At 36.0% G+C, this 17,133-nt stretch overlaps 1 protein-coding gene across 1 annotated transcript; it reads right to left on the bottom strand.

Moving 5' to 3' along the window:
- Positions 1-909: 909 nt before the first annotated feature.
- LOC147760049 (uncharacterized) lies at positions 910-15,718 on the bottom strand. Its single transcript, XM_086996310.1, has 7 exons — positions 14,419-15,718; positions 7,142-7,372; positions 6,537-6,692; positions 6,191-6,241; positions 2,342-2,392; positions 1,263-1,508; positions 910-932 (listed from the first exon to the last, which is right to left on the bottom strand). The coding sequence occupies exons 1-7, from the start codon at positions 15,347-15,349 to the stop codon at positions 910-912; spliced, it is 1,689 nt and encodes a 562-aa protein (XP_086852436.1). The 5' UTR covers positions 15,350-15,718.
- Positions 15,719-17,133: the final 1,415 nt, after the last annotated feature.

Genomic DNA, 17,133 nt, shown 5'->3' with positions numbered 1-17,133 from the left:
GGACACAGCCACCAGACTTTTGCTTGACAAGCTGTAAAAATGCAATCAACAAGAATTTTCAAAATATGCAAAAAAATATATATAACTTAAAATGGTACAATCAAAGTTCATCAAAGGTAGGTCAAAGTTCAATTTCACAGTAAGATTGCCAGTATATGACTTCCTATTCAAGTTCAATAGTAACTATGGACCTATCTCTGCCAGGTTAGGAGTTAAAAGAGAAAGAAATTAGCAGAGTTCAGTTCATGGTGAAAAGTAGGTCAAAGGTCAATTTTAAGGTCACATTTAGATTGCCAGATTATGACTTCCTATTCAACTTCAATAGTAACTTTGGACGTATCTCTGCCAGTTTTGGAGATAAAAGGGCAGCAAAATTTGCAAAGTTCAGTTCATGGTGAAAAGTAGGTCAAATGTCAATTTCAAGGTCACATTTGGATTGCCAGTATATGACTTCCTATTCAAGTTCAATAGTAACTATGGACCTATCTCTGCCAGTTTTGGAGATAAAAGGGAAGCAAAATTTGCAAAGGTTAGTTCGTGGTGAAAAGTAGGTCAAAGGTCAATTTCAAGGTCACATTTAGATTGCCAGTGTATGACTTCCTATTCAACTTCAATAGTAACAATAATTAAGTCACTCATCAGGAATCGCAATGTGATATGGTTAAAGGGATACAAATTATACATAGAATAAGTATGGTAGTAATTGAATAATTGTGATAAGAAAAGCGTTTTCACCTGTGGGCATAACATGTCCTTATGAGTTCCAATAATCAAGACGTATGGCATGGCATTTTTGTCTTCTTCCCTCAATTTTCCAATAGTGTGCATATGGATTGAGTTTAACCAAAACATAATAAACTCTGAAAAATACATATAAAACCTTGAGGTTATTGCAAAGATGAATATTAATCAGTGTTTTCTCCTCAGCATTGCTAAAAAATTGCACCAATTAATATAATAATAAAATAATAATAATAATAATAATAATAATAATGTTTCTTATTGGGCGGCTTACAATGGATAATATAACTAAAATCCTTAAAATTACTACAATATCAAAATCTAAAACACTCATCGGAACCATTTAAAATTAACACTACTAAAAATTCAATGATATATATATATATATTAAGAGCAATAGAGAGATTTAAAAATGTGGGTCTTTTAATAAAGAAATTACACACAGTTGACAGGCCATTATTTACATGAGGGCCCTGAGTAGCTTATACATGTAAAGATATATACATAAACCTCAACAATACCTTTCAGCGTCTTCTCTCCCCTGTATACACGGATTTTATCATCGAGGTCCTGGTCAAGTCGGAATACCAACAAGTAGATGATCCGCTCTGAGAGGAACGTTTGGTGCGTGGTGTAGTAGACATCCTGTCCTGCAAAATCCCAAATTGTGACCTGTTTCTCTGGCTCCACATGTTCTCCTCGAGCAATTTTCTCGATTTTTTCCAATAGCCCCTTATCAATATCATGTAGATGGTCCCTTTCTGCCACTGCAAATAATACAATAAGCTATGTCCAAACTAACTGATTTTAGCATAATGCATATTGTGATGTATTGCAATGCGTGCATATTTATCCAAATCATCGTATTTATCCCACAGTATATTGTATAAATATTGTACAAAAATTGATAAATTAGATTGAAATGCATGTAATAAGTATAATTGGTATCAAGCGCCCGATTGAGTTTTCAGCTTATGTGCCTTCTTCAAGGGGGGGTTTGAGAAAGAGAGATACTAGACCTTAATCTTAATAGACATGCTTTCAATCTAATTTATTTCATCTGTCAGGGATTGTTCATACATCGACATACCGTCAACATTCTTATACTACTCATGTTTTCTTCCCCAGAGGTATGAGATCCACTGTCACCTTTGAAAGGGACTGTACAATAAACAGTGCGGTTAAACTAAAATTTTTTAGCATTAAAAAGTATTGTAATTATTGACAAAATTTGAATGTGTTTAGTGTCAATTAACTTTGTGATAACAGTTATCAAATACATTAGAAGCTTTCGTCTGTTTCTGAAGGTTTATCGGCAATTTGCGAAAATAAAAATTTTCTTAAAAATGTATCCTCTCTGATGAATACAAGTGGGTAAGCTCAAAACATAACGGGGTGATAAACACTGAATGTTTTAACATTAATTAAAATCAATTAAAATTGTAAGGTATAGTCAATTTCAATGTAACATTATTCATACAGTTTGATGAAAATAAGAATGCAGGAACTCACATACTTAATCGACAAGCTAAGAACAACTCTCGAACATTCTGAGCAATAGACGAGAATCTTGTTTTACTAGTACATGTACACTACTTACCTGCTGTTTTGTCAGGAGAGGCAGGTGATTCACTGTCATCAGGGGGAGCAGCTGTAGAATAAAGAGAAGAATAATATCAAACACCATTCTAGCAGAAAATGACTCAACTTTAAAGAAAACAAAAACAGGGCTAAGATAAAGGAATTCTTTCCAAAATTTTAACATATAATTTAACTTCGGGATATTGTATAAATATTGTAAAAAAAATGAATAAATTACATTGAAAATGTGTCTAATAAGATCAAGTATAATTGCTATCAAGCGCCCAGTCTTCAAGGCACAAAAAGTATAATGGCCGCCTCTGGATATTGTACCACAAGCTGGAGTAAGCACATTCGCATGGACCCCCCCCCCCAAAAAAAAAAAAATATATATATATATATATTGGACATCACCACCAGTCTTGTGCTTGACAAGCTCTATAAAATGCAATAAACAAAAGTTCTCAAAATATGCAAAAAAAAAAAAATAAAATAAATGAATAAATAAATAAATAAAGAAATAAATAAATAAATAAAAAACAATTTAAATGGTCCAATCAAGGAGATGTTCAAATTGACCTGTATTTTCCTTACACTGATCACTCCTGTTATTTTCCAGACAATAGGCCTATTGGTTTTCCTTGAAATGCATTATCAGTATTGCATATACCGGTATGCTGACAAAAGGAAAAACCTAGGGACAACAATGGGCAGATCTCTGCTAGTTTTGAAGATATGAAGGGCAAGAAAATATGCAGAGTTCAGTTTGTGGTAAAAAAATAGGTCAAAGGTCAATTTCAAGGTCACATTGTACGACTTCCTATATAAGTTCCATAGTAGCTATGGGCATTTCTTTGCCAATGTTGGAGACATACGAAGGCCAGGAAACATGCAAAGTGCAGTTCATCATAAATAGTAGGTCAAAGGTCAATTTCAAGGTCACAGTAAGATTGCCAGTATATGACTTCCTATTCAAATTCAATAGTAACTTTGGACCTATCTCTGCCAGTTTTCGAGATATAAGGGATAGAAAATTTGCAAAGTTCAGTTCATGTTGAAAGGTAGGTCCAAGGTCAATTTCAAGGTCACAATAAGAATGCCAGTATATGACTTCCTATTCAAGTTTAACAGTAACTATGGGTGTATCTCTGCCAGTTTTGGAGATATAAGGGCTGGAAAATGTGCAAAGTTCAGTTCATGGTGAAAAGTAGGTCAAAGGTCAATTTAAAGGTCACAGTTAGATTACCAGTATATGACTTCCTATTCAAGTTTAACAATAACTATGGGTGTATCTCTGCCAGTTTTAGAGATATAAGGGCTAGAAAATTTGCAAAGTTCAGTTCATGGTGAAAAGTACTGTAGGTCAGAGATCAATTTAAAGGTCACAGTTAGATTACTTGTATATTACTTCCTATTCAAGTTTAATAGTAACTATGGGCGTATCTTTGCCAGTTTTGGAGATACAAAGATCAGAAAACTTCAAAGTGCAGTTCATCATGAAAAGTAGGTCAAAAGTCAATTTCAAGGTCACAGTTAGATTACCAGTATATGACTTCCTATTCAAGTTCAATAGTAACTATGGGCATATCTAATTTTGGAATATTTAACATTTTCCCCACTGAATATTGCAATGTTGTAATTTTTGATATAGCGCAATGCCTAAACCATATCGAAAACAAAAAAATGGACACCACCTCCAGTATTGCACTTGCATATTCTACATAATGAGATGAACAAAAGGTCTCTGGCATTTACCATTCCAGAATAAAAGCAAGTTTTCAGTTTCGGTATCTAATGGCTGCTTCCCGTGAAAATGCACGGATTGACTCCAAACTCCCAAAGATGAAAGGAGTCCCCAATTGTGACCCCTCACTATAACAGAAGAGCTTTGATCTGTGTACTTTCAAAAAAAAAAAGCACAAACAAATTTTTTTTTTGCAGAAAATTCCCATTTTAGACCTTGTTTGACCTTGAAAAAAAGGTCTAAAGTCAAATCCAAGGGCATATTTGGAATCTCCACATATGACTTTCGGTCAGACTTAATTCTGTAGTAATTTTTCCCATAATTCCTTTGGTTTGGGAGATATTTAGCCTTGAATTTCAAAAATTTTGACAAGGGTGCGTTTCAACGAGTGTCACGCCCAGGCCAATGCACCGACAGAGACAAAAAAACCAGGGTGTTCAAGTTGAGATTATATGTGACCTAAATCCAAGAGATGGAGACACAGGTCCTGGCGGTCTAGGAGGAGGAGCGGTAACGGTGACTTGTTTCCGACGCCCGACTGTGGAGCCGGTGGAGCCGCATTAGCCGGCGGAGCTGTACGAGACAAGTCGGGACTAAAACCATGAGTACCGCCAGCGTATACGCTGGTGGTACTAATAAAGATGCAGAAAATAGGTTAATTTCTCATTTTGATGCAATAATAAATAATACTTGTAATAGCACAGTCAATCAACACTGAATTTAAGTCATGCACAACAGGTAACATGGTCAATAACAGGAGCGGATCCAAATGTATTTTCTGACAGTATTTTAAAATGTCTTTGTTAATCCATCCTCCGTTTTTGATGGTCTTCCAACAGAAAAAATAGATACCCGTCAATGTAAACTTTAAAATCTGACCGTCTTCTGGAAAACCCTGAAGACGATCCCAATCTGCCCCTATGATAAGATCAGTTTCAGGACCACGAGAGTTCAAATTCACATGATGAAAATCACAATATGACAAATGAAAGCAGTGCATAGAATAATATAATGTTACATAATATTTGAAGACATAAATACCAATACAAATGCTTATGTGGAAAAACAGAAAATGTGCAGAGCTTCAGGTGGAGGGGAGTTAAAAATTCAGTTGAAATTCTCAGTGTTTGAAAAAATTAATAACAAAACATAACAAAATTATTCCAGTAAAGCTGCTTTTCAAACTTTTAGTCTTAATGTATAAGCATGTTATGAATAACCCCATTGAGTTTGAGGATAATAAGGCACTGTTGTTCATATACAGCATTAATGTTGGCATTATACAAAATAATTTTTTGAGAACTTATTTGCAATATCAAACAACATTTACCTGCATAATTATCACTGCTTCCCTATTATGGACACTGTTATCTGGCAGAGAACTTAACCTATGGGAGTTTACAGGGAATCTCAACAGGTGTGATTTATATAATCTCATTTAATTGCCACTTGAAACTTAATTAGGCAAGTGACCTTATAGCTCTGAATTTAGCTAGTAGTTCCTCAAGGGAAGATTAGAGGCTTGTCACCCAAATGTGACTAGGAAAGGTATTCAGGCCCATGAAATGTCTAAGTCACAATTTTAAAAAAGCAGAAAATAATAATGCACAAAATAGGAGGCTGTCAGTTCTAATGTAATACAATGCTTAACTGCACAGTCAACCCCAAAATTTAATTATGCACAACAGCATATAACGATGTAAGTAAAAACAGGCCCATGAGAGTTCAAGCTCACACCAGAATGAGATAAATGAAAATTTCACAAAAAATGCATAATTCGATTAAAACAATAATTCAAAAGAGCTGGTTTTCTAATTTAAGCTGTTTGTCAATCCTAAGAACCATTTTTGTAAAGAAAAAAATAGGTAACAGTTTTCTTTTTATAACGTTATGGTAGGTTTTTGATGCAATATAACATAATGGTCAACTGTATAAATAACACAAAATTTTAATTATCTTCTATTAAAAACATGGACAGTAAGAAAATTTGATTACCACTGGGCTTGATGCCCATGTGAGTTCGAAGTCCCAGTTTGATGAAAATAAGAATGTAGATACTCACATACCTAATCGGCAAGCTAAGAATACACGAGAATCTTGTTTTACTACATGTGCACTATTTACCTGCTGTTTTGTCAGGAGAGGCAGGTAATTCACTGTCATCAGGGGGAGCAACTATAGAATAGAGAATAAAGAGAAGAATAATATCAAACACCATTCTAGCAGAAAATGACTCAACTTTAAAGTAAACAAAAACATGGCTAAGATAAAAGAATTTAGAAAGGAATTTCTTTACAAAATTTAAACATATAAAATAAAATTTGGGATGCTGTCTTCAAGGCACATATATGTGGAATGGCCAACAAAAAACACATAGAAGGTGGAATCTCTTGGCAAAAAAGAAGAATAACTACAAATATCTGTTTAAATTGCACCAAGATGAACTATTCGAGACAATCATGTACAATACCTCTATTTGTCAGCATGTTATTAATATTCACTTCCGAATCTGGTAGGGATTCCTCTAGTGGCGTTTGGTCCAATACTGTTAAGTCCGGCTCACAAAACGTATCTGAATTCTGTACTCCAATTGCCATATTTTGTGCAAACTGGTCTTTTGGATCATCTGAGAATAGGTGGAAGGATCATACAGTTAGATCAAGCGTTGTATCTAAATGTACCTTTTCTGAGTGTACGTATCAGGCTACACCGTTGAAAAATTTAATTCAATATTGAGTAAAATAAAGCATGGTGTTTTTACAGAGAATGAAATTATCGTGTTTGTACCCAGTTAAAAAATAATCAGTGGGCTGTAGTAGTAGATTGTAAAGTGTCATGTATGTCAATTGATTGATAACAATACAAAGGCACCACTTATTTAGGTACTTTTTCACTCAGCCCCTCGTCTACCATACTAAGATATGGAAGGACACATTTTGACACCCACACGTTCATGTATGTATAATTCCTTATTGTGAATTATGTGGTAAAATTGAAAATGTCTTATCTTCTGTTCTTTGTATTCTTTATAAACAAATTCCATATGTGTCTAACGTTTTCCTATATTCTGCTTACCTTTTCCTCTGATCCAACAGGATCGGCCAGCTTTATGGACAACACACCTATGGCGGTATATATTCACGCCAGTTGTATTTGCATCTTCTTCTTTGATATATTCCTCATGGATGAGGCGCTTGGCGAGATGAGTCTTTCCCACACCGTAAGGTCCAACAATAGCTACTCGCTGTCGGTATACTGGAATCTTACCACTTTCACACAACCGTTGAAGCCGTTCATTAAACTCACCTGGTAATACAAATGTTATGCTTCAGATTGACAAAAGGACTCATGGATAAGGTGAACGATGATGTTTGCAGATGTTATATTTATTGTGAAGCGATAGCAGAGAGGAAGCGAGAGAAAATCTAGAGAGGTGGATGCCTGCATATGTGCTTGAGAGTAACAGGATGGAGGTGAGTAGTAGCAAGACTGAACAGCTATGTCTAAATGATGATGATGAGATGATGGAAGGAGTGTCAATCAAGAAAGGAAGTGAATTTAAACAGTAAGAGCGCATTCTCAACGAATTAAGCCAGGCTTTACAAAGCCGGTGACCTAAAAATGACGGACGTACATGAAAGAAAAACCGCCTAATCTTTTAATAGTCTCTCCGCCTCTCACACGCCTCCCCACACGTCGTCCCTGCGGGGTACAGTAATTAAATCTCGGCTCCGAACATAAATATTTCCGTGAATATCTCTGGTGATATTATCTCCGTAGATAGTCGATTCATTGCTGCTCTACTGGCCAAATTATTCCTTTTTCGTCTCTGTTTTCAAAGATAATAGAACAGAAGAGCTTTTTTCCTTCGATCGCCTTAGCCGCCATGCTTTCTTCACCACGAGTTTAACTGATGAGCATGCACACTTAATATTTCTCAGGTAGCTTCCGCATGGCGAACGGAGACGCGATTTAATTACTGTACCCCGCAGGGAAGACGTGTGAGGAGGCGGAGAGACTATTAAAAGATTAGGCGGTTTTTCTTTCATGTACGTCCGCCATTTTTAGGTCACCGGCTTTGTAAAGCCTGGCTTAATTCGTTGAGAATGCGCTCTAAATGAAGGAGCAGCACAGAAGAGGATAATATCAAGACAAAATAGGCTGGGAAAAGGTTATTGGAGTGCTCAATGTATGTTACAGAAATATATACAGATCGTGCCTACGACCATGTTTGAATCCACCCATTAAAACTACCTTTCCTGTCACAACGTCAAATTTTTAACATAATACTGGTACACTTTCGCTACTGCTACTAAACGGCAGCATACCTTATACACCCCAGCACCAATTCTCTCCGTACCTATCTGTGTATGTCCCTTGATAGATACTCCCCTGTGCTTTAAGTCCCTGCACAAATACTCCTCCATACTATTATACCTATACAACCCCCGCGCCGACAATTCCCAGTACCTACATGTGTATAAGGTACGTCACAGTTTAAATTTCCCGCACCAATACTTCCTGTACTTATATTTTCCTGCACCGATACTCCCCCTTATCGCTCCGCCCCTGCACAAAAACTCCCTCATACCTACTCTAAATTGGTGGAAATGTTTTTTTTTTTCAAATGGAAAATGCATTGGGTATTAGTGTGTTATGTAAAATCTCATATTTTCACGATGACAAAAGTCGATAAATCGCAGCTAAATTAAATATTTTGAATTCAATTGAATTGAGAAATTCCCTAAAATACTATGGTGTGTTATTTATATCAGGGTAAAACAAACTTTGAGTAAAATAGATAGATAAAAAGGGTGTGTAATCTGGATACTGAATCACTGCTGAAGAACAAAGAGAAGTATACAGACATTTATCAGAAATCACAAAGTCGATTTGCACACAAAGTCTGACGTGTAAGATTGACTATGTTCCAGATTACAAAGCGGCGTAGAGTAAGATTGCCAGTATATGACTTCCTATTCAAGGTTAATAGTAACTGTAAGTGTATCTCTGCCATTTTTGCAGATAAAAGAGGCAAAAAATTTGCAAGACTTAGTACATGATGAAAAGTAGGTCAAAGGTCAATTTCAAGGTCACAGTTTGGCTGCCAGAATGTGACTTTTTATTCAAGGTCAATAGTAACCATGGGTGTATCTCTGCCAGTTTTTGAGTATTTCACATTTTGCTTCACTACTGAATATCGAAATGTACTTTTTTATATAGCACAACTCCTAACCTACCCAGACAGCCTCAGTAATCTGGCCCATGTCTGGCCCAGATCTGGCAACGTCTGGCAATATCTGGGCCAGTTTTTGCCAGACACTTGCCAGATCTGGGCCATGTCTGGCAAAGTCTGGCATTTATGCCACATTTTGCCAGACACTTGCCAGATCTGGGCCAAGTCTGGCAAAGTCTGGCATTTATGCCACATTTTGCAAGATGCTGCCCAGACTTGGGCCAGATATGGTACTTTCATTTTCAATTTTTTTTTCTATTTATTTATTTTTTATGGACTATAGTGAGCTGAATGCAGTGAACTGACGTCATTTGATAAATTTTGATTTAATTTATCTCTCTCTCTTTTCTTCAAAGTCCCCTCATAAGTGTGCTATTTGTTTAATTTGACTTGACATTTGAATGAATTCACTGTTCTAAAACTTTTTTTGAACTACTCGTTCCGCTGTTTTAAGATTCCGCTTTTTATGATAAGCCGGTCAGGGACCCGGATGTAGCGTTTCTTCTAAAGAGTTATGGATATGAAAAAAGCACAAGCTTATCAAACTGATACAATTCGTTGAGTGATTTGATTCGTGATGCGATTTATTTCGAAGGCATCAACACTGGCGACGAGGATTAACACTAGTGCAAAACTGTGAGTCAACTTTCTTTGAAAAAATGGAGGAAAATGTGAAATTATGGAATTCGAACCGTACAGAAGTCCAGAGACATTAGGGTCATGCTCGACGCGATGGCTAGACAGTTTTAACCTGACGGAAAAGATTGATCTTTTCAAAACCAACGGACGGCATAAATAATGAACAAAGATAGAAAATTAAAAATACATGACAGAGGAGATGCGCGCTTATGTTGTATTCAGCAGGGACAGGTGTACAAGATATTTTCAGGACTCTCCCAAACACAGGTTAGAAACATGAATATACATAAGACAGTTAACGCTTTAAATGGAATTGGAACACCAGAAACTGTGAGTATGATGAAACCGAAGTCATTTGACAAACCAGGTCAGTCTTAACATTACGAGTTTAGACATTAAAAAACGAAGTAGAAACTCCCCGACTGAGAAAACATGGAACGTTGGATCACTTTGCAAAAGTCTGCAAAACTGAAGCTATTATTCATGTAAATGACAGCTTTGAACATGATAATCCAGGAGTGCATATACATTTGGTGTGGGAACCAATGCAATATACACAGAAGACATGGAGGAAATAGAGGAGGTGTTAATCTCAGTGTATTACCAGATTCAGGTGCATATTGTAATATCATTGATGAAAATACATGGAGAATTCTGAAATCCAAGAAAAATAAATGTGGCTCTTGTGGAGGACCAGAAAACAAACAGTATTATTCATACACGTCTGAGAAACCTTTAAAATGAAGGGAACATTTGAATGTGACGTAAAGGCAAGCAAAGGAAGAGACCAGTACGTAGTAGTGAAAGGACATGGGATTTGATATGAGTTGATTAGTTTTGAGAATTTTCAGTGTGGTTTAAGGAATAAAAGTTGGAGTTCATATGCTATTCTGCAAATGTTTGAAAAGACATTTTAAAGACTGAACTGTCAATTAACATATTTTGAAAGGACCGTTTCTCTCCCAGAAAGGAAGGGATGTTGTGTTTTGACTTGACATTTGAATGAACTGTTGTTAACTTGGTAGAGTTACTTGTTCCATTGTTGATTCCTTTAATAATTATAAGCTTGTCAAGGAAAAAATATTTCCCCCTCAAACTCCTCCCCCCCATGTATATGCATATATAATTAATTACAATTTTTGTAATTTGTGTTAATTCAGATTCGATGAGCAGCTTTGTGTTGAAAAAAAATTGCTGTTATAACTGTTTTCTTTACATGTATGTAAGTGACATTTCCTCCTGTTAAGTGTCTGTATATTTGCCTTTTTGCAGTGTAGTTTTTTTTTTTTTTTCAAACATACATTGTTTTGTACAAAAAGACAAGGAGTGGCCCTTAATTTGTTACGTGTTAGTTGCCAGCAAGGTTATATAATGTGTAATAATTTTGTTTAGGGTTTTAGCACAGAATAAATACTTGAATCTTGAATCTTGTATGTCTTTTTTTTTATAGTAATCTTAATTGAATAATTAAAATAATTTAAAAAAAAAGAAAAAAAAAAAAACAATCTGGGCCATATGTGGTCCATGTCCGGCCCTAATCTGGCCCACTTCTGGTCCACATCCGGCATGCCATACCTTTGCCAGATAATGCCAGATCTGGGCCGACATCTGGCCACATGAGCAAATGTGGACTGGGCCAGATGTGGCAATGTCTGGGCCAGATCTGGCCCAAACATTGCCACATCTGGCCCAGATCTGGCAAGCCATACGTGGGCCATACGTTTTGCCAGACGTTGCCAGATCTGGGTCAGACGTGGGCCAGATTACTGAGGCTGTCTGGGTACATATCAAAAACAAACAAAAAAATGGATTCCAACCCCAGTACATATGAATTGAGCTTGACAAGCTCTACGTAATGCAAAAAACAAGAGGTTTCTTGTATTTAGGGTTCTGGAATAATAGAGAGTTTTCAGCTTTGGCATCTAACGGCTGCCTCTCCTGTGAAAATGCACCGATTGACCCCAAACTCCCGAAGATGAAGTCCCAAAATGTAATCCCCCCACTTAGGTCAGTGTAGTTTCTAAAAATTGGCACAAACATATATATGTTTTTTAAACCCCCATTTTTAGGAGATTTTGGCCTGTTTGACCTTGAGATAAAAACAATGTTGGCCGATGAATCACAGGGACAGTAGCTTCTAAAAACCATCAGATGTAAAAATTGTTGCTAGCAGATAATGTGCTGTAGCAGTGTAAGAGATTTTGTTTACTAGTTAAAAAAAACATTGCAACAGCCTTGATATACATGTGAAGCATAATGATAATACTAAGAAATGGGAATCAACATTTTAGAAAGTTTTTCTCATGATTAAATAAAAAGATAAAATAAAAAATAAGTTCTATTGAAAACATCATTTCAACAAGTATTTCATATAGCAAAAGATATTTGGTGCAGTTGTATCAGTTTTGTAGCACAAACATTTGTTGAGTTGGTTTAAAAACAAGTTTATTTTTGTTTCCATTTGATGGTGTTTGCATCATATTGTGGTGAAATGTATTATCATACATGTATTATGTATAATTATTATGATTATTACATGAAGTTTTTTTTTTCTTTAGTTAATAACTTATCAACCTACAAATACATATGCCATTGTACTGAATCTGCCTGACTTATAGACTGTTCAGAATAAATTTTATCAACATCCATATTTTTTTTTTTAATTTGGAGCAGACCAAGTACATTTGGAGCAGGCGGCTGTTTCACAATCAGGGTGAACAATTAAATGGGGTTAATGTTACAAGTGTCTGATAAATTAACAATTTGTGATTAGAGATTGCTGTTAGACTGATATCAAAGACACTGTTCATAGGAGCAAAATAAAAAAAGAATTATAATAATCCGACTACAATTTACAAAAATATGGCCAACTATGTGTCCAAAAAGTGCCTATTTCTAGCTGTTACGATGGGTCATTTTCAACTTAGGTCATAAATATGATGCACTAGCTCTTTATGTCAATGATTTATGGTGAATATGATATTGGTGTATAATTCCCACAACATATATGTCTTCTCCCCTAGCAGGTTCTTCCAAAGATATGTTCTGAGTAAAAATTATTTTAAACCATTTTGCTGAAACAGGCTTTTGTACACATTTTACTTATTTTTGTTAATGCAATGAAAAACATATTTGATAAGGCCAAATATTACACCTACGTGATAATCAGATCAATTTACCATGTTATGACTTAAACATAAGGAAGGAGTTGTGCATATGTAACCATTATTATTAATGCTATGGTATTTATAATCATGAGCCCCTTGGTGTCTCCCCCCCCCCCCCCCCATCTATTTTATTTAGGAATCACAGCATATTCTGTCTGGTTTTATTATTCTATAAGACATCCCCCGCACATGCCATACAAACAAACTGGCAGCTTGGCCAATTAACTTGGTCAATTAACTTACCCACTATGCTGTTAACAAAACAAACACCATAAAGAATGGGCCCAGCCAGGGCGTAATAAACTTGGGGTCTGGGCTTTTTATGCATGGGACTAGATTTAGTCTGGGCCTTTGACATAAATATGTGGGTCTATCAGCATGAAGTTTAAAAAGTCCAAAAAGGTGGTCAAAACCATTTCATCAATGTTTTTATCCAGTATAATAATAATAATAATAATAATATAAATAAATTATTTTAATAAATAAAAATGCATTTAACTTGTGTTACATAAAAATGTGTTTAGTTTTGTATATTTCATTATAATTTGCATGCTGTGACAGTATGAATGCATGTACTATTTTTTTGTATTCCAAACCCAAGGTCACTGTTGTGTATGAATACACTACTTCCTGTGAAAAGTAGTTCCATTTCATGAAAAATGGTCGTCTGCTAGTTTTATTTGCAAACAACAATCCACAAAGTCAGGAAAATAAGGTATCATCCAAAGTACTTCAACATTTAATTTATTTGTGTGTGTTAACAACAAACTAGTGATGAAATGTCTTTGAATCTAGAAGTGGTAAGACATCAAGAAACTTGACAAAGTACATAATTTGAGAAGTTAGGTATATCTAAGCTTTCATGAACAGCTACAAGATGAAGAATATGAAGAATTGGACTGTTCTGTTGTGAGATTTGAGTTGTTCTTCACTGACATATGGACAAGAAGTTCCGGGATTAAACAATGTAAGATGTTTTTCTTGTGACTTAATAAAAATACAAATAAAGCATACTATAAATTCCATTAAAAAGAGTTCTTCATCATTATTCAAAATCCTAATCACTAATGGGTTCATAGAAATTGGTCAGTAACAGTAAAGTATTAAGTATAGAAAATGTCTCCACTCTACATGTACATACATTTTTACTGAAGCACAGCTGTGTGCTCAGGGAATTTAAATATGCTTAAAAGTTTTTTTATTGAAATAAAGGCAAACATATTTACGGATAAAAACATTGTAAGACTAATTAACTTTCTAATATTTTACATAATAATCATATCTATCCACAGTTAATACATGTTACTCACCTTGTTTCAGGTCAATGTACTGGAATGTCTGAACATTGCCATTCATCTCTCCCACCACCAGCTGACCAGCAGGGTTGATGACTACTGCAGTGGGAGACTCCAACCCATCATCCTTAGTGACAATGTATCTGATAAACTGTCCCTGTGGACTCAGTGCCACTATCCTGTCGTTATCATAGTCAGCAATGAAGATGTGACCATAGCTGTCTGTGCACACTCCACATGGTGAACTCAGTTCACTGCCTTCTCTGATGTCATACTGGTACAGATGATCACCAGTAGGTGAAAGCACATGTACACAGTATCCCCCCCAGTCTGATATTACAATGTTATCATTCACACTGTTCACTGTGATGTCATATGGGTCTCTACACATACTGAGTGGAATAGTGTTCAGGAGCTGTCCACTGTCTGCATGGAATGTGAAGATGGTCTTCTTTCCTCCGTCACAAACCATCACATGACCTTGTCTGTTCAGTGTAATACCATGTGGTTCCTCCAGTAGACCCTGACCCATGGTTGTCACCTGCTGACCTCTGGTGGAGTACACTTGGACACATCTGTCACCCTCTGATGTTATATACAGGTGACCAGTCTGTGACACAGCCACATCATATGGATAGTTTACTTTAATATCAAACTTAAATTGTCCTTTATGTGTGAATACTTTTGTTCTGTTGTTTTCATTATCCACAACAAACATGTGTTCCTTATCTATGGCTAACCCAGTTATGTATATGATTATTCCTCTATCATCTCCCAGTTTAGCACTGAAGGAACGCACACATTCTGCCTTGTCTAAGAAAACAGGAGGATGTGGAGCTGATGTTGGATTTGTTTCCTGTTCAGCTAATGGAGGTTGTGTCTGTACTGTCACCTGTCCTGATCTTGGATTTACACCTCGTCTAGACTGCCCTAACATGGCTTCCATTCCGACAGTAGATCCTGTAATATTTCTGTCAGCGATTGCTAAACTTTATGTTCACTTCTGGTGCTGCAGCTTGGAGATCACAGTAACATAAACACTTGCTCCATATACCTACAAGTCGGTCGGATCATATCTCTTTCTTTGTCAAATTAACTCACAATCTCTTTCTGATACATCCTTGTGTATGGACGGTCGAAAATGGCGCCTATTTATCACATACAGCACTGACTCGCTTAGGAGAAAGGCCAGGACAGGACACAGAATGGCGGCAACGGCATCACAGGCCACGAGAAACGAAACGGCATCACAGAGCAGTGGATAAAAGATGACACAGCGAGTTCAGGTGCCAGTAGAATGTCAATTTTAAAACAGGTATCTGCAAGGAATAAGGATTGTGCTATAAAAATAATAATGAGAAAAAGAGGAAGAATCATGGTATGCAGCCCGGGAGCCACTGGCTGATTTGACGGTTATTTTGGAAAATATTAGATTTGGCCTCGTTTTCAAAACGTGGAGTGGTAACCCCAAAAAAATTTGGCGGGAGACGAAGGCATAGAGACAGGTAAGTTGTACATGTGTTTGTGGAATGAACAGTAGATTTAAATACTAATGAATTTGATGGAACAATACAGTATATGCTTAAGTTACATTTTATACACCGAATAAGTATTCGTGTATCGATTTCACTGAGTATTCTCTAAAGTTACTGGCGATTAGCAAAATGGCCGCACACAAAACGTCATTGTAAACATTGACTTTTGAACTGTGCCAAATGCAGCTTAAGGGTTTTTTTCTTTATCTGTTCCTGTTTTTTCATAGTTTGGCAATATTTTTTTAACATATCAAATTTTTAAGATGTGCGATGGCCTGTAATTTGTAGAATTTCAACATTTCCAACAAGCTGTATATTCACCGTGCCAGGTACCTATCATTTAGTTGATCGAGTGATGGCAGTGGCTTTCTGGTCTCATGCATGGAATGAATATCACCGTATAAGTGAAATGTTTGAATCTTGGCTTCTCATGCAATTTCTTCGTGTTTTAATGTGAAAAGGATGAAGTGGATTGCGAAATAACATTGTCATCCAACCTGCATACACGTATGTGCATATCGTGGTGTACCAGTACTTGTTTGCAATGCGGTGGGGAGGGGGGGGGGGGGGGCATTGGTACCAGTAGTAGTGAAAGATACAGTATTGTAAACTAACCATAGGCATGTTTTGAAATATATGAATAGTAAATTATGTCTTTTTTGCTGGGGGCGGGGGGGGGGGGGGTTAAATGTATCAATTGTGTTAATTTTTTTAGAAAAAAAAACGTAAACACAAAATAAGTTTTATTGCATTGGTTGGGGGTTTTGAGGAGAAGCTTGTCATAAAAATGCAAGTTTAAAAAAGGTGAATAATATATGTATGTGTGTATGTACATTAAATGAAACAGGCTCTTCAATGATGAGGGCATATGATAGTGATGTGGTGCTCTGACTTGCATGTGTTTTCTAATATTTTCATGCCTTGATTCAAATTGGGTTTTTGAATTATGATGGGTGTGCAACTTTGCCCAAAGTTCAGTTTCAAAGGTTTTTTTAATAATGACTGTTATGAATTAAGTATAAATAGTGCAGTTTAAGGTAAAGATTGATTGTTACAGTTTACCTATTACAAAGATTGCAATAAATTATGATTAATTTCAGTGTGTATGTGTGTGAGCAATTGATAAATGTAGTTTGAATTTGTTTATGATATTCTTTTAAAAACTCTATTATTTATTCTAGGCTTGAATAGCATG

Source organism: Lingula anatina, chromosome 9, assembly GCF_051362555.1.
Source record: "Lingula anatina isolate TDL-2025a chromosome 9, LinAna3.0, whole genome shotgun sequence".
Classification (NCBI taxonomy): domain Eukaryota; kingdom Metazoa; phylum Brachiopoda; class Lingulata; order Lingulida; family Lingulidae; genus Lingula; species Lingula anatina.
This window is presented reverse-complemented; position numbering and strand designations above follow the sequence as displayed.

Bases quoted from the DNA above. Each gene is read 5' to 3' on its own strand.
- LOC147760049 (XM_086996310.1), bottom strand. From the start codon at position 15,349: ATGGAAGCCATGTTAGGGCAGTCTAGACGAGGTGTAAATCCAAGATCA. The intron at 2,393-6,190 runs GTAAATAGTGCA...TTTATTCTACAG, and splicing joins CTCTCCTGACAAAACAGCAG to CTGCTCCCCCTGATGACAGT. The intron at 1,509-2,341 runs GTAAGTAGTGTA...TATTATTTGCAG, and splicing joins CTCTCCTGACAAAACAGCAG to TGGCAGAAAGGGACCATCTA.